This window comes from Ursus arctos, unplaced genomic scaffold (assembly GCF_023065955.2).
Source record: "Ursus arctos isolate Adak ecotype North America unplaced genomic scaffold, UrsArc2.0 scaffold_20, whole genome shotgun sequence".
In the NCBI taxonomy this organism is placed as follows: Eukaryota; Metazoa; Chordata; class Mammalia; order Carnivora; family Ursidae; genus Ursus; species Ursus arctos.
The window spans coordinates 30,765,019-30,786,325 of NW_026622875.1; the positions used below are offsets into that span (position 1 = coordinate 30,765,019).

Consider the following 21,307-nt stretch of genomic DNA (forward strand, 5'->3'; position numbering starts at 1 on the left):
AACCAATTCTAAAATTCATACGAAAATGCAAGGGACTCAAAATAAACAAAAAAAAAATCTTGAAAAAGGACAAAGTTGGTGAACTCATACTCCCGAGTTTCAAAACCTGCTATATAAGCCATGGTTATCCAGTGTGGTAATGGCATCAGGACATATAGACCAATGAAACAGAACTGAAAGTCTAAAAACAAACCCATGGTCAATTGATTTTTAACAAGAGTGCCAACACAATTCACTAGAGAAATGGTGTTGGGATACCTGGCTATTTCATGCCAAAGAATAAAATTGGACCATCACCTCACACCACATACAAATAGTAACTCGAAGTGGATCAAGTGTGAAAGCTAAACTACAAAATTCTTAGGAAAAAAACATAGATCTTTGTCACCCTAAATCAGGCAGTGGTTCTTAGATATAACATCTAAAACATAAACAACAAAAGAAAAAAATAACAAACTGGACTTCATCAAAATTTTTAAACTTTGTACTATAAAAGACACCGTCAAGAAAATGAAAAGAATTAAAATTACCAAAAAAATAGAAAAAAGAAAATGAAAAGACAAACCGTAGAATGGGAGAAATATTTGCAAATCATATGTCTGATCAGGGTATCATAAACACTGTGTAGTAAACACCCATGCATAAACCTCGTTGTATGCTTGTGCAAGTACAGGTATAAGATATATTTCTTATACCTAGCTGGCTCAGGTGGAGGAGCATGTGACTCTTGATCTCAGGGTCATGAGTTTGAGCTTCAAGTGGGGTGTAGAGATTACCAATAAATAAAACTGAAAAAGAAAAAAAAAGATATATTTCTATCCAGTACCCAGAATATGTATAGAATCTTATAATTCAACAATAAAAAGTGCAAATAACAGGGACAACTAGGTGGCTCAGTCGGTTAAGCGTCTGCCTTTGGCTCAGGTCTTTATCCCAGGGTCCTGGGATTGAGTCCAACATTGGGCTCCTTGCTCAGGATCCCCCTGCTTGTGTGCTCTCTCTCTCACACAAATAAATAAAATACTTAAAAAAAAAAATAAAAAATGCAAAAAACAAAATTACAAAAGGGACAAATGGTTTCATGAAACATTTCTCCAAAGATATCCAAGTGACCAATAAGCACATGAAAAGATGGTCAATATCATCAATCATCAAGAAAATACAAATCAAAACCACAACATGATACGATTTCATACCCTTCAGAATAGCAATTAAAAAAAGAAAGAAAGAAAATAACAAATGCTGGAGAGGATGTGGAGAAATTGGAAACCTCACACATTGCAAGTGGGAGTGAAAAATGGTGCAACCTCTGTGGGGGTTCCTCAATAAATTAAATATATAATTACCTTATAACCTAGCAATTCCACTATAACTATACACCCAAAAGAACTGAAAACATATATTCACACAAAAACTTGTACATGAATGTTCACAGCAGTATATTCACAACAGCCAAAAAGTAGAAACAACCCAATGTCCATCAACTGACGAATGGATAAACAAAATGTGGTACAGCCATATAATGGAATATAATTTGACCAAAAAAATAATAAAATGATACAGTCTATAAATGGCCAAATGTTGAAAACATGATGAAGTGAAAGAAGTCAGACAAAAAAGGTCACATATTCATGATTCCATTTACATGAAATATCTAGAATAGGCAAATCCACAGAGACAAAAAGTGGATTAGTAGTTGTCAAGGGCTGGAGAAAGGAGAGAACAGAAAGTGTTTGCTAATGGGTAAGAGGTTTCTTTTTGGGGTGATGGAAATGTTCTGGAATTTGACCCATAACTTTGTGAATATACTAAAACCCACTGAACTATGTACTTTAAAATGGCATATTTTATGGTATGTGAATTATATCTCAAAAATAAAAACCAATAAATGACAAGATCTGCAAAATAATTTACCCCAGCCTGTAGCTGAATTTGTGTCTAAAACTATGCATCCAGAACAAAGATTTGGTTGAAGACTGATTTCAAACACTTGTGGGACCATAGATAGAATAAATTCCCAAGTGGAGAAAATGTAGAAATGAAAGCCGTAACTAAGGAACCAAGCAAGCAAGCCGAAGAAAATGATCACCAGAGCACAGCTCCTTTCAAGTGAACTGCTATCAGCCAAAACAATTACAGCTGTACCTAACTCTACGCAAGTCCAGTCTGTTTATTTTTTTTCATAATAATATTTTTATTATGTTATTCACCATACAGTACATCCCTGGTTTTTGATGTAAAGTTCCATGATTCATTAGTTGCGTATAACACCCAGTGCACCACGCGATACGTGCCCTCCTTAATACCCATCACTGGCCTATCCCATTCCCCCACACCCCTCCCCTCTGAAGCCCTCAGTTTGTTTCTCAGAGTCCATAGTCTCTCATGCTTCATTCCCCCTTCTGATTACCCCCCTTTCTTTATCCCTTTCTTCTCCTACCGATCTTCCTACTTCTTAAGTTCCATAGATGAGAGAAACCATATAATTGTCTTTCTCTGCTTGACTTATTTCACTTAGCATTATCTCCGCCAGTGCCGTCCATGTTGCAGCAAATGTTGAGAAATCGTTCTTTTTGATAGCTGAGTAATATTCCATTGTATATAAGGACCACAACTTCTTAATCCAGTCATCTGTTGAAGGGCATCTCGGCTCCTTCCATGATTTGGCTATTGTGGACAATGATGCTATGAACATTGGGGTGCATATGGCCCTTCTCTTCACTACGTCTGTATCTTTGGGGTAAACACCCAGTAGTGCAATGGCTGGATCACAGGGTAGCTCAATTTTTAACTTTTGAAGGGACCTCCACACTGTCTTCCAGAGTGGCTGTACCAACTTGCATTCCCACCAACAATGCAGGAGGGATCCCCTTTCTCCACATCCTCTCCAACAAGTCCAGTCTGTTTAAGAACAGATCTTCAGTACAGAAAAATGGAGGAGGGATAAGGTCACCATTTACTTCAAAAAAAATTTAAGAAACTAAAATCAAACATGATGTGGGAAGATCCAAAAATAAAATACAAACAGTTAATAAATACACCTAATTTCATCATAAATAAGTAATATAACCATACAGAAACAGGGAAAACAAGAACTACTCTAAATAACTTTGGAAAATAGATTTTGACTGTGTACTGTAAAGCTAAAGATAAATATACTCTAGTTTTTAAACATGTCTCACAGGGAAATAGGTTAGCAAGTCTGAAACTACTTCTGTGTGTGTGTATACTATGATTGAACAGGTAAGTAATTATACTGTGGGTAAGAACCAAGTTTCTCACCTTTAAAGAAGGAAGTGACAGGGGAAAAGGCAAAAGGGGAAAAACATCTAGAATGAATCCTGAGGTCATGGTTTTCATTTTATATAGATGGATAGATAAGGAAATAAAAATGTATGTATATATATTACTATAATCTATTTGCTAACTCTATCTACAGAGAGAACCAAGAAACAACGGCACCCTGATTGTACTGAGCACAGTCGACACTCAGATCTTGGTTTCCAGATACCATTCTTCAATAAAATGAACATGCCTTCCTTGGAGAAAGGACTGATTGTGTATGTGGCTGGTATAAAGAGGAAAAACAGATGCACCCATACATCTTCTGGTGCCAGAAAGTAAATTAGAAGTCACAAAATGATGGGGGCATTGTAGACAGGACACAGGAGCAAATTTGAAAGCATTCTCCATAACCAAAGCTGGAATGATTTGAGCAACAAAATATTAAATTTTAACCCAAAGAGTAAAATAAATATCCATAAATCCATGTAAATAAATAATTGAATAATTAATATATGGAGGAAAAGGGACAATTCTTCCTTAACAGAAATCCAGTTAATAAATACAGAAGGGATGAAAGAAACAAAATCATCATTAAGCAAATACCACAGTAGTAATGGCAGTCAGCAAGAACTACTGATAGATGCAAAAACTGGCCTATGAAATGTATGATGACATGCAAGATATTTGCAGTTTCAAAGTACCTCCCCACAAAAGGAAAATATTAATTACAAAGGAATGATTACATTACTAAAGAAATACTACATTTACTATTCATTATAAAAGAAAAAACAGTAACTTTACAGTAGAGAAACCTGCAGACACCACCTTAACCTTAATCATAGTTAACATGACGGGGCATAAGACATACTAATCATGAACATACATCAGACAAATCCAATTGAGGGACATTCTTAAAAAATGACTAGTACTCTTCAAAACTGTCAAGATCCTGAAAGATGAAAAAAAGACCAGAGACTTGAATAGATGGAAAGAAACTAAGCAAATATAATAAACTAAATGCAAGGTGGAATCCAGAATTGTATCCCAGATGAGAAAAAGAATAGTTTACAAACGTGAATTTCTTGGTTTTGATGATTATACTATGATTACATAAGATGTTAACATTAGGGAAATTGGGGAAAAGACTTATGAGAACTCTTAATACAAATTTTGCACCTTTGATATAAGTCTAAAATTATTTCAGTTTAAAAGTTTAAAGATTTTAGAAACACCTCTGAAAGTAAAGCAAATCTTTCTTCTATAATTAGAAGTTGAACAACACTTTAACAACAGTTAAGCAATTACACCTGGAAAGAATTTGTTTTTTGGTTTTTTTTTTTTTTGGACTAAGTTAAAAGGTGGGCGTAATACTCCATTTACTGATATATCAGTTAGCAGAAATTATTCCAAGTCCTGAGACAAATTCAGTACAAAGATGAGGGACGGGCTATCACAGAATCTACATATTTTTTAAAATCTGTCCATTTTGTTATTATCCTACATTAAACATGGAGCTGTTTTTTAAAGCTTTCAGCTAGCAACAATTATTTTACTAGTAATATCACAGTAAAAAAAAAAAAATGTTGGGGACTAGCCAGTAATTCGACTGTAGAAACATATGGTACATTCCTTCATTCCTTCTCCGAGTTCCCGCATTTGTCCAATGGCATTCCTTTCACACAGCAGTTAACTGTTAGGCTTAATTTTACAGGCTCTGGCAACCAAACCCTTATGAAATCAAAGACATGAATGCAGCATCCTTCACACCCTCTACTTAACTGACCTAAATGTCTACAGGTACAATAGAGAACCATGTAAGTCCTTAAAAGCAACTTGTGGTCGGGTACAATTTATATCATCGAAAGCTACCAACTTTGAACACTACAGGTTTAAGTTAAATGAGAATTTCTTTGCTACCACAAAATATGTTCTATTATCACTTATACATTATCTTCTATTTTAAGTGGTTCTCCTCAAGTTATTTAATTTTTCTAACCAACTATTTAATGAATGGTATGTTTAAATCATCTCAGTTTAGTATGAGAAATAGAAAGAATGTTATTTATAAATTCCACTGCTATTAATAAAAGAAACACTAGTAAGAGTCCAATAAATTGTTCACTAAACTCAAATACCTTTATCTTTTAATCTCATGTTATAAATGGGGATATTGAAGTATAGTATAGGAAGACTAAACCAATCTTTTCCTAAAAGGAAACAGCAGCAAAGAACTCTTTAAAAATGAGAATGGTACACAACTATGTACATGTAAACAGATTATTAAACACAGTGAGGCTATGGCTCACCTTGAAAAAATACATTTTCAAGGTTATGGTCCTTGTATTAAAATTGAAAATACATGTGTCCTGACTCTAGCATGAGTGAAAGAGCTGGTGGTAATTTCCACAGTTCACAAGAGTAAAAAGATGCTTAAGTAAAAGAAAGCTACCTAATGAAAGGAAGACCTTAACAAGTAAATCTGAGGAAGAGTTCTGACTTGAGAAGAGTCTACTTGAACTTTTGTAAATGGATAAAAAAGGAAAGGCCATTACAGACACAGGTCTGGCATTTTCCAAAGGAAGTAACTTACAACACTTCAGTCTTGATTTCAAAGAACAGTAAAATTGCTTTCAAACAGTAAAAGATCTCACGGCAAGTAAAATTATGAGTTTAACCTCACTGATTAGTAGGTAAAACATTCAATCCAGATTTCAACATTTTTACCTACTGCTAATTACAAATCATGAAATACTCAAGACCCAAAATCATAATGTGATGCAACCATGACAGAATCATTAAGATTATAAAAACTACTATAGGTTTCCGGGGCATTCCACTCACCTCTCAGAAAAATGTGAAGCCCTGAAATTAGAAGTTAATAGAAAATTACAAAAATATTTTCCTCATATTCATCAACCAAGGGGAATTAGCATTTGCTGAGCAGCCCTTTCATGCCAGGCACTTACACACCTTGCCCTATTTAATCCTAACAAGCTTGAAGTAGAGTACATCATCATCCCTTTACAAGTGAGGAAACCAAGGCTTACAGGAGTTAACTTCCAGGCCCTTGGTTAGAACAATGTTTCTCAGATTCAGCACCGTTGACATTTGGGGCCAGTTAATTCCTTGTTGGCGGGTGAAGGGGGAGGGACTGTCTTGTATACAGTAGGATATTTACCAGCATCCCTTGCCTCTCTACTCACTGGATGCCAGTAGCATCCCTCTAGTTGTAACTAAAATATCTCTAGACATTGCCAAATGTCCCTGGAGGGCAAAATCACCCCTAGCTGAGAACCAATAAGTTAAAGTGAAGAAGACAGCACTTTCATTCAATGGACAAGAGCTACATGCCAAATTCTATTCAAAATGAATTAGGGACAACTGAGGGTCTTTGACTCAAGAGCTCACTTTGAACCCTAGTCTTCCAGCCCAGTTGGTGTTCAATTTTAAAACCTCCCTCCATACACAGACCTATGACATTCAAGCCATGACAGTGTGACCTTAGACATACTCTGCCTGGCCTGGCCCCAACTCAGCTAACTCCTCCAACTAGCCAGTGGTACCTCTACATTCTGGCTTAACAGCTTGTAGTCATTCTGACTCAACCTTCCCCTTCATTTCCTGTATCTAATTACTACCCAAGTTCTGCTGGTTTTTCCCAGGAGTAAAATGTCTCTCCCATTCATCCCCACTCTCCATTCCTATCCCTTTAATATAGACACAAGCCCATTTCCCCCTCCTTTTTTCTAGGAACAGAAAAAATCAGAAGGAACTAATCTCTCTTGGTCCCTCAAAGGAATGAAGGGTATACATAAAGATACCATAACTGAATACAAACCTCTAGGGTAGGGGGCTGGCAGACCTTATTAACAGTGGTTGGCAAAGACCACATCCTCTTCTGGAGTGGGAAAAGAAACGAATTTTCCATCTGATCACTGATACTTACTTTTTTTTTTTTTTTTTTTTTTGACAGAGCAAGCATGTGCGTGTGCAAGGGACAGAGGAGATAATCCCAAGCAGACTCCACGCCCAGCACATAACCGCACGCAGGGCTCTATCTCAGGACCCTGAGATCATGACCTGAGCCGAAATCAAGAGTCGGACACTTAACCCACTGAGCCACCCAGCACCCCTGATCACTGACACTTTCACAGTCGGACGTTAACTCTCAGTAAATAGCAACCCTGACAAGCATTAAGAAAAGGACATAGAGATTAGCTTGCATGCCATTAAAAAGTGGCTTTCATGCTATTTCTGGCACTTGTGCCATGAACAGCTTTTGCCTGCTCTTAGGGAATGTAAAATTGACATTCAACAGAAAAGAGAGGGGAGATTCCCAAAGAAAATTTGATACAACTAACCTTCCTGCCTCTCCCAATATATAAATCCAGATGAAGGTAGGTAAAGCAAACATTTCACTATGGAAAGTCTAAAAGAAATGGTCAAACAAAATCTAATGAAATAATTGCAAAGGCACATAAAGATATATTCACAACATAAATGAACATATAGCACCAAGAGGCTAATTTATTTATACTGCAAATGAGAGGCTCTGATTTAAGATAAAAAGAAATCAGGACCTGTTTTAAAGTTTATCTGTCCCTTAGGCAGGGAACAGAATTTAATTGTATTAATGAACCTTAGGAAATACTTTATCCTTTTTTAAGACTCCACAATCAAGATAACTTAAATCCAATATCTGAAATTCACAACCTAATCAAAAGTTTTAAGTTATACTTCCCAGTTTTAAAAAATATTCAAGAAAAAATATTCAAGAAAATATTCAAGAAAATCATAAATATTTCTGCTTCTGTTATCATTTCTGAGTTTTCCTATAAAGTGAAAAATATATTTAGTGTCAGAATCCTACTGCTATTCCAACTTTTTCAGGTCCTTCAAGTAAATAAGTAAGTGAAAATAACTTCTACAAGGATGTTCCCATGTCTTAGAGTTTTCAGAAGGAATAAAGACATGTCATACATATCCTGTTTAGGACAACACCTTTATGAAAAGATGGAAAGTCAAGCCAAAATGCTTTAATTAAGCAACTATAATTAATAGATATGTTAAATAATTCCAATGCACACATTCTCTATTATCTGAAGTAGAAAGAAAAAGCAGGGAATGAAGCTGAATTAGATGCCCAGTTACAGCCTTCTTAAGAAGCTGCTTTTGACCCACACTATTACTTACTTTCTGGCTCTATCTAACCTATGATACCGTACCCTTGTAACATTTCACTCAAATTTTTTCTAAATGTATCCAATAAGCTTAGTCTAAACTAACCTCATTCAACATAATTTGAGTAATTTCCTCGTAATTGCAAGATTTATGCTTTTGTCAATAGTAACTTAAAGCCTTGAAGATGGAAGACATAATTAACAAACGCATATAAATACCAACCATAAAAATTCAAAAGGAAATGCATCAATTCGGCCTGACATTTCTCTTTCAGAAAGTACTTTCCTGTACAATATCATAGCATTAATACAGAGCTCACCCAGTTTTTACTTTACTGCCTTTTACCAACACTTGTCCATATGAAAATCATAAAGATAATCTTGTCACAACTGAAGCCTGAAATCACTATAAAAAGAATGTGTCTTTTAACAAAGTAAATATTGGAGGACCTTTTGAACTGATGACCCTTAAGAGCTGTTTCAGATGTTACATGTAACAACTATGTAATTTAAAATTCACACCAGCTAACTTTACCACCAAGCTATGGTATTCTTTCCAGCTTTAAAACAAAATATAACTTAGTTCACATATTATGGTTAACCAAGATCTCAAAAGAAAAACAGCCTTGAGCCCCAAAGGGTGTGTTCCTAGGAGACTATTTTGATCAGCACTGCTTCAGTTAACAGTTTGATTCTGCTGACATTAAATGAATGATAAAAACATTAAGACAAATCAAGTATTTAGGATTCAACTGTAGACAGCTATTGCTTACAAATAATCTCTGCAGCATCCTTCCTCTGGGTTAAATTACTACATTTTGTAAGATGCTGTTACATACATAACCTTTTCAATTTCAACTCTTTTCTAAAAATATTAAGAATATTACTTTATTGACAAAAGTGCAAACAAAATACGTTTTCCACACCTAAAGGTATAAAATACGTTTATAATCTAGCTTCCTATTACTAGTCAAAGGAAGGCAATTATGGTCGTTTCTCCTGTTTTCCTCACAGTTCCTCCAACTATCCTTACCCTAACACACAATCTTTTGAGACATTCTTAGATGATTAACAATTTGACCAAGAAACTATTTTAAAAGTGTAAATAAACATACTATCATTTCCAAAGGCTATCCAAAGAGATCAGGGGGATTTATTCCAGACCTATTAGCCCTGCCTCAAGCTAAAAATTAAACATGTCCTGAAATCTTGAAGATTATTACATTTTTATCCACTAGTCAAAGAAATAAAGCGATATCAGTTTCAGGTACATTAAATTCATACTTTTCTATGAGAAAGGCTAAATTTATTCCAAAGGGGGAAAAAAACATTACTGGGAAGAAGAAACTATCTGCAAAATCCTCCAGCTAGAAATACCTTTCTTAGTAAGCCATCCCTTTAAGCACAAATACTTAATTTTTTAACAATCAGGAAAAGAGCCATTTATTTGTATATCTCAGATTCCTAGGTGGTATCTAAATTCAAAATAAACATGCAAAAAGGAGTTCCAAACATGCAAAAGGAGTTCCACAAAGGGATGTCTAGGACCAATCCCTGAAACTCCAGGAAATTAACACTTCAAATACTTCCTATGACTGGCAGGAAATATTCACAAAGCATTCTACAGGCCAAGGCTAAAAACGAGGTAAGCTTTGCTGATACAGTTTAAGTGAGACATGGGAGAATGGTCCAGAAAAACTGAAACTGAAGTGACAAAGAAAATTACCACCATTGTTGAAAGGAAGAACCACAAGGATGAAGTCATGCCCTCCAACAACCATTGCAGACATGACACACTACCTAAGAACCTTCATGCTAATGCCCCTGGGAGCCACTATCAATTCTACCCCATACATACCTAGAGATGTAATTTATCTACATACCTACTAGAGGAGTCTCTTTTTGGGGAACAGTAGCAATCTCACAATCATTAATGCATGCTAACCATGTGTCAACCATCATTCTGGGCACTTTACATACCACGTTTCATTTATTCCTCACATCAAACCTCCATTTACAGATGGGAAAACTTAGAAACACAGTATAACTCATCAGATTTTTTTGGAAGAGGAAAAAGTTACCTGCCAGGATTCAAATGCAAACCTGTCTCCTTCCACACTGGCCCCTGGTTTCTTGCTGGAGACCTAACTTTCTCTACAGAATTACAGCCATAACACTATAGAAAATTCTGTAGTGACTCACCTATTTCCTAACTAATAACAGCAACTTCATACAGAGCATTTTGGCTACTACTGTTCCTCCTTTCAATATTCAGCTATCATAAGATTAATGCCAGATGGCATAATAGTATGCAAACGCCGGGTTAGGCTATTTATAATAATCATTTACTGAGCACTTACTCTGTGCCAGATACTATGTGCCAATCTCATATGGGGGGTGCCTGGGTGGCTCAGTTGGTTAAGCATCTGCCTTAGGCTCAGGTCATAACCCCAGGGTCCCTGCTCAGCAGGGACTCTGCTTCTCCCTCTCTCTCTGCCCCCGCCCTCTGCTCCTTTTCTCTTTCTCTCTCTCAAATAAATAAAATCTTTAAAAAAAAAAACAAAAAAAAAAACCTCATCTGGTAGGTCCTATCAGTACCCTTATTTTATAGATGAAGAAACTATAGCACAAAAAGCCAAATTATGCTAAGTGGGGATCTGGCATTCAAATCAGGTTGCCAGGCTCCACAGCACATGCTCTTAAATTCCTTCCTCTCCCCCAAGTTTCTGATTTCACCCTCTTAACTATGTAAACTAAGTATTATCAATCCCAATTTATAGATGAGGAAATAGAAGCTAAGAAAGGTGAAGTAGGGTTAACCCTTGAACACGGATTTGAACGGTGCAGGTTCACTTACATCAAGATTTTTTATAGTACAGTAAATGTATTTTCTCTTCGTTATAATTTTCTTAACATTTTCTCTAGCTTACTTTCTTGTAAGAATACAGTATATAATACATATACAAAATATGTGTTAATTGACTTTGTTATCAATTATCATATGGCTTCCAGTCAACAGTAAGCTATTAGTAGTTAAGTTCTGGGGGAGTCAAAAGTTATAGTACATTTTCAACTGGGGGAGGTGGCGCCCCTAAACCCCACATTGTTCAAGAGTCAACTGTAATTTGCTTTAAGTCTCACAACTTTTAGTGGTTAAGACATGGTTTGAATCCACTTTTTTTTCACACTCCCAAGATACTGATATACCATGTCAAAGGAGAATACCAACTATAAAAAGAAAAGCAATAATATTCTATGTATTTCAAAACAGTCCACTGAAAATTCCAGGTTATACACAAATTCTTCTTAAAGATGTTTAAATATGAGAAAAGAAACAATGTTATGATAATGAGAAACTGCCCAAAAAAGGCCTGATTACCCCTGCAAGTTGTTAAGAACTGTATCTTTTACTACGAGGCCAAATAATACAAACTCAGTCAGACACAAGCATGTACCATGCTCCCATCTCACCACCACTCCCTCTCACGTCAATAGATAATATGAGAGTCAGCTTTATTAGTCATGTTCCTTTTACTAAGAGATCAAGAAACAAAAGCAACCTCTAAGAATACACCTACTTTAGGCTACTCTCTTAAATCTGGTAACACTCTTGAAAGCAGAAGTTACTGATGCTATTTAAGATACAACTAACAAGAAACAGGTATATGAGTGCATTTAATATTCTTTGTCTCTTGTGAAGAAAGGATTTGTCTTTCTGAAATCTGTAAACCAAGACAAAGAAGAGAAAGCCTCAGAAAATTGATTTTTCCTTAACACCAGACAAAAACATTACTGCTTTCAAATGCTGTTTCTAAAGACCCAATTAGACGGTATAACTCCTCTGCAGTTATATACTTTAGTACTTCAGAAAAGGTTTTCCACCAATTATCCATCTAGAGTAAAACTGAGCAATATAATTGTGCCTCTTGTATTTCCCACATGTCCAGGGGTCTCATGAAGTAAAACAAATTATGCATATAAGAAACATCTATCCTAAAATTACCAGTTCTACTTAGGACAATTGAGCTTACATTCTCAAAAACGGAAAAACAAGTGAGAAAGCAACAGATAAACCCCATTGCATCTCCTCTGTACCAGTTATAGATTTTAAAAACCGAAAGATACAAGAAGACAAATTGTAATTTGTAAGTATCTTTCATACATCTTGCAGACCAGAGGGGAAAAGAAAAGAAAGATTATCACACACAAGTCAGAAGTCAGTCCACAGAATAAATGTGGCTGTTCAGGGGAGAAAATAATATTCAGAGTTCTTCAACGCTTCTGGAAAATAACCAGTGCTGTGTAATGAAATGCATTAAATATTTTAATGAGACCAAAGGAATCAAGTAACATGTGTATGGTAATTTAGTGGTCCAAAGTGTACAGTGGACAAACAAGTTCCACTGTCAACCTCCTAAATTATGTTTTGAAATAGGGAGGAACTCTAAGAAAGGAAATCACCTCATAACATTCTGTTAAATTCAAAGTTATTTATTTCTGAACTGAAAAACAAATCTGCGTTAATAAAAAATTGTTTCCTTTCTTATAAACTAATCCAGTCACATACCATTATCAAGGTTTGATATGCAAATATACAGAGATGCAGTCCATCCCCTTCCCTCTCCATTTCCACTTCCCCTCGAGTGATTCCTTTCAAATAGCTATTTAGCACAGATGCTATCTGAAATGAAAACTTCCCTTCCATTCCCTAAGCTAAAGACAGCAGCTTTCTCAGGAAAGCAGAATAAAGCTCAGTCAGCCCACAGTACCTTAATTTCCGAAATGCCCTGTGTTACCAAAATAAAAGCTAGTATCCGAAGAAAGCAATTCCTTGTATACTTCACAAAGAAAAAATAAAATAAGGAAAATTAAAAGGTGGAAAAAGAAAGGCAACTTAAAAGCAAACCACCACACCCTCAACTCCGCGTTGCAACCCATCTGCCAGGGGCCTTTACCTTCATTTTCCATCGAAACTGCACTTGGGTTGATGGCTACAAAGTCTTTAGTGTCAGCCGCGGCCACACTGGGAATAGAGAGGAGAGGAGGACAAGGAAGAGAAGCCCCCGGAATCCCAGGCTGTCACCCCCTCTCCCGGCCACACGTCCCACGGCTGCTCCCACCACCCCTAGCAGCAGCATCTGCAAGAGAAACCAGGAGAAGCGGCGCTGACGACAGAGAGGGCGAGGAGGGAGACCCCCGCCCCGCCACCACGTCGGGAGCCCCCAGATCGCGCGCCCACCCCCTCAGCCACCCGCAACGCCCCCAGCTCAAGCCGCCGGGGCGGCGCCCTAGAGACATCCCAAGCCGGGGTACCCCAGACGCTCCCTCCCTCAGGACCTGGAAGTTTCTGGAAATAGGGGGCAATAGGTAATACCGGTGTCCTCCCAAAACCCCAGACCCCCTTCCTCCGGGCTGCGGGGGACTCACCCGCGAGGCTCGCGGGAGCGCCCCGCGCGCCTGGGGCGAAGAGGAGTGGCTCGCCGAGCGGCGGCGCCAGGCAGGAGCCTGCTCCGGGCGTGAGGAAGGAACGAACGGAGGGCGGTCGGGGAGGGGAATGGAGAGGAGGTGAGGGGACCCGTCACGGTCGGCACGGCCGGCTCGGCGCGGCCGCGCTGGTCTGCTCCCGCCTCCGCCTCCTGGGCTCGGCCCCTCCCCGCCACCCCCCGCCCCAGCACGCCCGGCACTCCCGGGTCTGCCGCGGACCGAGCTTTGTCGCTACTACTTCCGCTGCGAGAGGAGCGCGCGCACGCGCACTCGCACGCACGGGCGCAGACGGCGGAAATGAAGCGAAGGCCCGGCCGCCCTCCCTGAAAGGGCTCTGGTTGGGTGCTGAGAAGTCCTGTGGGAGGGTGCGCCGGGGCAGAGCCCCGCCCCGGCCCTACCTTCCCTGTGGAGGCTCCTCGCTGACCCCCGGGGACGGTGCCCGCCCGTTTCTACGCACCTACTGGGCGCTAAGGTCGGAGACCCACCCGCTTCCCAGCCCTGGCCACGCATTCTCAAGAGGCAGCCGAGGGGTCGGGCCAAGCGGGCAGGTACGATGATGCTCCCTGTCCCCGAGGTATTTGAGCGCCCTAAACAAAGCCGACATGGGAAGCCCCTCCCGTCGGGGTGGCCGTCACAATCTCGGCAGGCGACGCGAGGACCTCCGAGGGAAGGGGCGAACGCAGAGGGACTCTGGTGTTCTCACTGGGACTTCACACGCTCACTTGCAGACCCCTATTATAGCTGCTTTGCTCTGACTGCGGGAGCAGGTCATCGCGGGGCGACTTCCCAAAGTTCTGTCCCGCTAAGGATCTGCTGAAGTGCCTGTGTGTAATGAGAACTCAAGGATCAGCCACAGAGCTAGAGGGAGAACTCAGCCTTTTCAAGTGTGGAACCCGAAAGGTTGGAACAACTAGAAACTGAGCAGCCAGAGGTGGAAGCCTAAGAACGGGAATTACCTCCGGCCACTGGCTATGTCTTTTGCCGGTTGAACCTTTCCCTTGCTCAGCATCTCACCCAGACCCCTCAATAAGTGACTTTTTTTATGGACAGTTGATGTTAATAAGCTTTGGTAAGCAGGAATAGAAGACCAAACCGAAGTCTTCTCGCACTCAAATCCACTAGAGGGCAGGGCTACACCTGCTGAGTTCGACCGCATCCGCCACAAAGAACTGTAAAGACCGCAGGAGTCCTCACTTGTGTGCTAGAGGTATTTTTCTCCATCAACACTTATTCTCATTAAAAAACTTGCCCCTTAACTCAGGTCCTCTAACATTTCCTGATATGTTCTCTGACCACATGTTCAACGTCAAAATAAACAAATGGACCGGGTTACTTGTCTTCTCTAGTTAACCCCGTGGAACTAGTCTAGGATCAAAAGTTCTGCACAGCTTTCTAGATTTACTTTTAAATTAAGATACACTGAGATTTTATTCAACGAAGTAACTTTTAAATCCCAAAACAAACCATAAAAATCAGGGGATTTCTAGTCTCAGAGTTAATATCTATAACACCCCTTTGGCTTACATGCTTAGGGATTTTTGACCAGCCAGTGGTGTTATAAACCTCATTTGTAAAACAATGTGCTATCTCTTGCTCAATGTTGTAATCAATTTGTAATGATTATTAGATACTATGCTTATTGGACCTTGACACCACAGCATGGTATTAAAAACATAAGCACCAGAGTAGAAAATGTAAATGTAGACATTATTTGATATTAACATATGATCTTACAAAACAGAGGATCGTTTCCCCTATACAGAATTTGATATTGGATTGCCTTAATTAGCTCAGACATTTTTTCTGTTTTTTAATTATTATTAACATATAATGTATTATTTGTTTCAGGGGTACAGATCTGTGATTCCTCAGTCTTACACAACACACAGCGCTCACCACAACACATACCCTCCCCAATGTCCATCACCCAGTGACCCCATCCCCCCAAGCTCAGACATTTTTTCTAAGGTAACCTCAGAATCATCTGTTGTGTACTGCAATACCCCAGCATTAACATAGAATTCATAATTAACTCCCCCAAGGATATATCACCCCACGGCTTAAACCTAAAGTAGCTTACACTGGAATTTTACTTTTTGGTTGCCTAAATTGTGAAAGCCATTGTTCCTATTACTAAGGCCAAAAAGAAACTGGATAAAACCAGCTTTGTCCAGAAGAATTGTTACATACTGCCTGCATTCTTAATCCACCATCAGTCATCTCACAAATTGCTGGGCTTGGGATCAGCAAAAGCCTTTAAGGATAGCTGGTTCAACCACTCAGCTGATCCTTCAGCCTTATCAACACATCTCCACAGAGTGATCCTCTATTCTGTGTCTGAACACCTTTTCTACCAAGCTAGCCAATATCAGTAGCACCAGCTTTGACTTCCTATGTAGATGAAAGATAGCATTTATTAACACTGTTCAAGCCAGAGCAGTAGGGCATGCTTGAGCCATAAGCTTCAGAAATCCTCTTCCTAAAAATAAAAAAAAAATTTTTTAAAGAATGAAAAAAAAATCCTCTTCCTTCTTTCAGCATTCTCTCCTCTGACCAGCTAACCTGCCATGACACTTTTGTATAGCAATCTCCACCTCCTCATCTTGGGGGAAGGGGACTAAAACATACATACACTGCATTACATCATATACATATTTGTGTGTATATACATTCACCTGTACGTATACATACATATATATTATGATATTTTAGATACAGGTGTATGCATAATAACTATCCTTTCCCTCAAAAGATTGTTGTGAGACAAGCTGTAAATTATAGACACTGTGAAAGTATAAGATTATACAGAGAAACAAGCAAAAGCATGGACTATTAGCTAGCTAGAATGAGATTTAATTAGATTAATGGCAATGAAATATATCATGTTCAAGTTCCCTCTGTTTTCTTCTTTACAAATCAATGCTCTAAAAATCTACTCATTTGGTTCTGAATATTTAACCTACAAAAATTAATTAAATATATCTGATACAAAAAGTATTCCACATATGAGCAATAAAGGGGAATTTGTCAGATATCTCTGCTTGTGGGAAATAGTACAAATAGGGAAGATTGAGAAGGATAGTCATGGTGTTCTAATTTTATTTATACTTCACCTTATTACACAAAGGCTGTGAGGCATCTTGTTTTTAATAACAAATTTGATAGCTGGCATTTGTATAAACCTGGATGATGAATATGTGGCCCTTTACGATTGAAAAATCAACCTGGAAAAGGTTATTTTAAAATCTTTCCTTAATGTTTTATTTTAAAGGCTATTTTAACCTTGTTTTAAGTACCAAAGGTTAATAGTGAAGGAATTTTATCTAGCTGCTAGAAAAAAAAGTCATTTTTTTTAAGGTGGATATTTTAAAAGCATATAAAGACACAATCCTTTACTGGTATAAGCTAACCTACTCAAATAGTACAATGGAAGTATTTTTCTTCCTGTGAGAGAAAGGACATGCTAAGGGTCAAATTGGGGGAAATACAGTCTTACTATAAGAAGTGTCATATCGAATCAGTGTCTAACAACCACCTGCCAGAATTGCTGTAAATCTGCTTGGTTCTGGTCTTAGCAGTCCTGGAAGAGTAAAAGTTAGAAGCAAGAATAAAAATAAAATGAGCTCATAAATGATCTGTGTTTAGTTGGCTTTACTAGCACAGAGATACCCAAGTACTTTACAAATATTTTACCAGCCCACAAAATTGCATAGTGGAAGCACTTGCTAGCATTTCCTTGCTGAAACTGAGCAGAAGAAACTAGAGAATGTAAAGTGTGCTTTTTTAATTTTTAAAGTTTATATATGACTCAGTTTCCCCATTCAACAAGTTCTGAGCCTGTGGTGATATTTGGGATCTTTGGTATTCACTACCAATCTTCTGGATTGGAGGTGAGGGTAGGTGGGGGCACAGATGAGGAAGAAAGGGAAAGAGGAAGAGCAAAGTGAGAATGACTACCATATCCAAAGTCATCTCTGGACTTCATTGTTTCCATGAAAAATAGACATACAATATTCCATATTACATAGACGCCAAGATTTATCTTGAGGTAAAAATGTACTCATTTAAAAGATACTCTGTGTAGTTTCCAAACTGGCATAATTCATCTTTGGCCCAAAAACATTTTGTAGTAAATATCTAATAAAGACCTATTGAATAAATGGGTAATCTGGAAAATGATCATCATAAATACATATATGTTGTTGAATGAATAAACATAATCCCACCTTTTTTAAAAAAAAAAAATATTTTATTTATTTATTTGTCAGAGAGAGAGAACACAAGCAGCAGGAGCTGCAGGCAGGGGGAGAAGCAGGCTCCCCACTGAGCAAGAAGCCCAATGTGGGGCTCAATTCCAAGACCCTGGGATCATGACCTGAGCTGAAGGCAGACGCCTAGCCACCCAGGCACGCCCCCACCTTTTTGTTTTTTAAACATAATCCCACCTTTGACTTTGCTACTTGCTACCTATGATCAAACTAAAACATGAGCAGCTGCTTTCCTGTAAAGCAAAAAATTAAGGGATTTTCCAAGGTTTAAAATTGAATTTAAATCTCCGAACCACAAAAGGGTTAACTAGGACAACTTGGTCTGAACAAGAATAAGTACTAATCATTGTTGGAAGTATTAAAAATTGAGCACTGCTCAAAGCAGATTTAATTCACACCCAGATTTTGAACACAGGTAACCATTTGAAATTAAAAGATAACGATGTTGGGGTGGCTGCCTCCATGCACCAAGGAAAGTTCAGCTGAGCTTGTGCTTTGGGTTTTCATGGCATGCATATCAATGCCTGACAAAGTCAAAAGCACTATAATTTCTGCACAGTCTTCGGTTATTACCTTAAGTATCCAGGAATCTACTCTTAATTCTTGGACAAAACAGCTTGGAGACTAGATACAAGCAACAGCCTTAGTATAGCCAACTACGTGAAGTTGCCACTGGCTGGCATCTTCTTCTCATTTTGTAAGTTTTGCAGATAGGTTGGTTGTCATAAATTAGTTGAAACTATCAGACAGATTCCATATTATATCTGCTGGCCCCTTGCTGTGTTGGCAGTAATAGCTTAGGCCCCCTCCCTGCATGTAAATCCTTCCTCAATTTCATATCAGAAACATTTTCAGTCTCTGTTTACTGTGTTGCACACTGGGGTCTGAGAGAGCTTTGGGAAAGGTTGCATTTCCTCAGGCTACCAAAATGGTACATTTTCACTGAAAAGTTTTCTACCCCACCATTTTCTAGAAGTCAAATATTTTTTGCAAAGCTTGCATCTTTGCCTGAACTTGTCCCAAGTCCTTCCAGGCCCCCTGCAGAAATCATCTCTCTCCACTGTGCTTCCTATTGTGAAAACAAATGAGAAAAAAGGCACAAAAATGCCATTATGATAATAAATTAGAGAGGGAGATCAACAGCACAGAAATTGCCCAAGGTTTTATGAGGATTCTGAAGTTTAGCCCCGGACAGCCATGCAAACAGACCATATTCCTATGGAGCATACTACACAAAATAGAGAACCCACACCAAAGGGATGGTTTGTGAAACAGCTAACAGAGAAAGGAGAAATGCAGTTTGGCAGGATGGTTTGCAAGATAGATGTTACAAATTGACAGAAAGGAGTTCTTGCAACACAAGCAAATTGTTAAATCTTCAAGTTAAAAAATTCATCACTACAAATAATAAGATGGAAAATTAGATTAGCAGCATTTATATATACCTTCAGACAACTTTATTTTTGCTTTTTTGGTTATAAAAGGCAAGGTTTATGTAGCCTATTTCAGAAAATATTAAAAATAACTTGATATTGCCAAATATTCTGTATTTGGGGGTTTAAGGAAATGGGGATTCTGGAAAGAAAGAAAAAAAAGCTTTCTACAGGCCAGGAACAAATAAGCTGAAGTGCAAATTTGGAGCTTGAACTGGCCCAAGCTGTCCCTAGTTCAAAGAGTTGAATGAAAAACTATTTTCTAAGAAACTGCGACCTCAACCATAGGAATATTGGTATTCAAAGTGAGCGTTGTCCCTCTCTAGAATATTGAACAGGAAGCTGACAGACTAAAAATGGCATCAGGCCCTATGAGGAGAGTAAAAGGAACTCTCTGTTATATTCCAAATGATAAAGTACGTCTTGTAATGAATGTTACCAGTGATCCTCAAACATCCATTCCCCTCTGGAATCATTAGTCTAAATTAGTGTTTCTCAAAGTATGGCCCCCACTACCAGCAGCATCAGCATCATTTGGGAACTCATTAGCAATGCAAATTCTCAGATCCCACTCAGACCTACTGAGTCAGAAATTCTGGGTGGTTGGACTCAGCAATCTGTGATTTAACAAGCCTTCCCCATAATTTTGAATGTTTGGAAGTGCTGCAGACACCTTATTACCCCACCTACCCCTCTTCCTCTGAAAAGCCAACACCAAGGATGGCAAAGTAGTGATCAGAGGAAAAAAAGTCCTTTAATACATAATTAAGCTAACAAATTAACCAATCCTGGAGGCTGTCCTACTACAGGACTTCCTTTGATATGAGATAAAAAACAAATTATATTTTCTGTTACTTGAAGCTGGAAGCATCCTAATCAATAGAGTCTTAAGTGAGAAAAAATAGTTTGCTTTAGGTAAATAGGTTACTGTATCAGTTGGTTGATGCTTTGGCTGCTCTGATACAAGTTAAAAGAATTCAAAATACTATGACGTAAATGATAAAATGTTAAATAAAGTACTTTAAATATTAAAGGCACTGTTCATCATTGGGAAGTTACAGAATAAGATGTAAGTCAAAAAGACTGAACAAGGGGGGCGCCTGGGTGGCACAGCGGTTAAGTGTCTGCCTTCGGCTCAGGGCGTGATCCCGGCATTATGGGATCGAGCCCCACGTCAGGCTCCTCCACTAGGAGCCTGCTTCTTCCTCTCCCACTCCCCCTGCTTGTGTTCCCTCTCTCGCTGGCTGTCTCTATCTCTGTCGAATAAATAAATAAAATCTTAAAAAAAAAAAAAAAACTGAACAAGGGAGTATTGTCTGTTTTTTAAATTAGGTGATTTCGATATTAGCACATAAAGTAAAAAATCGGCTATTAATTTCAGAAACTCCTTTGACAAATTTTACTTATTACCAATCAGGGGTATTTTTAAATTATGTTATCCTGCATGTTATTCTTGAAAACTAGTTAGATTTTAGAATTTTTATTTTCTTATATAGTTGTGTCCCCTGGACCAGACTTTTTTCTTGTTTAATTATTTACTTGTTTACTCAGCTAATGACTACTTAGTGATAGATTCTACTGTGAAATTGCTAAAATAAAATTGTCGTAGTCATTTTTTCCCAACAAACTTGATAAAAATAGTTATTATTTTGAGGTT

General features: G+C 38.3%; 2 protein-coding genes across 10 annotated transcripts in view; one reads left to right on the top strand and one right to left on the bottom strand.

Moving 5' to 3' along the window:
- The window catches only part of ATP2C1 (ATPase secretory pathway Ca2+ transporting 1), a 160,714-nt gene that overhangs the window by 113,417 nt on the left and 25,990 nt on the right, over positions 1-21,307 (bottom strand). The window contains exon 1 of one of the 5 annotated variants that reach the window (XM_057315966.1): positions 13,893-14,145. The exons of 3 other annotated variants lie outside the window; for them this stretch is intronic. Coding sequence is in view for 1 of the 2 variants with exons in the window: in XM_048216224.2 (XP_048072181.2) it covers positions 13,421-13,426 (6 nt within the window). In the remaining variant the exon portion in view is untranslated. Of the gene's footprint in view, positions 1-13,420; positions 13,604-13,892; positions 14,146-21,307 lie in introns of those variants that run through there. One more of the 5 variants, XM_048216224.2, reaches the window with a different exon arrangement.
- PIK3R4 (phosphoinositide-3-kinase regulatory subunit 4) overlaps positions 14,215-21,307 on the top strand; it is a 201,527-nt gene continuing 194,434 nt past the window's right edge. For 3 of the 5 annotated variants that reach the window (XM_057315960.1, XM_048216222.2, XM_057315961.1), the window contains exon 1: positions 14,215-15,156. The gene's annotated coding sequence lies outside the window, so the exon portion shown is untranslated. The remainder of the gene's footprint in view (positions 15,157-21,307) is intronic. The other 2 variants (XM_057315962.1, XM_057315963.1) reach the window with 1 other exon arrangement.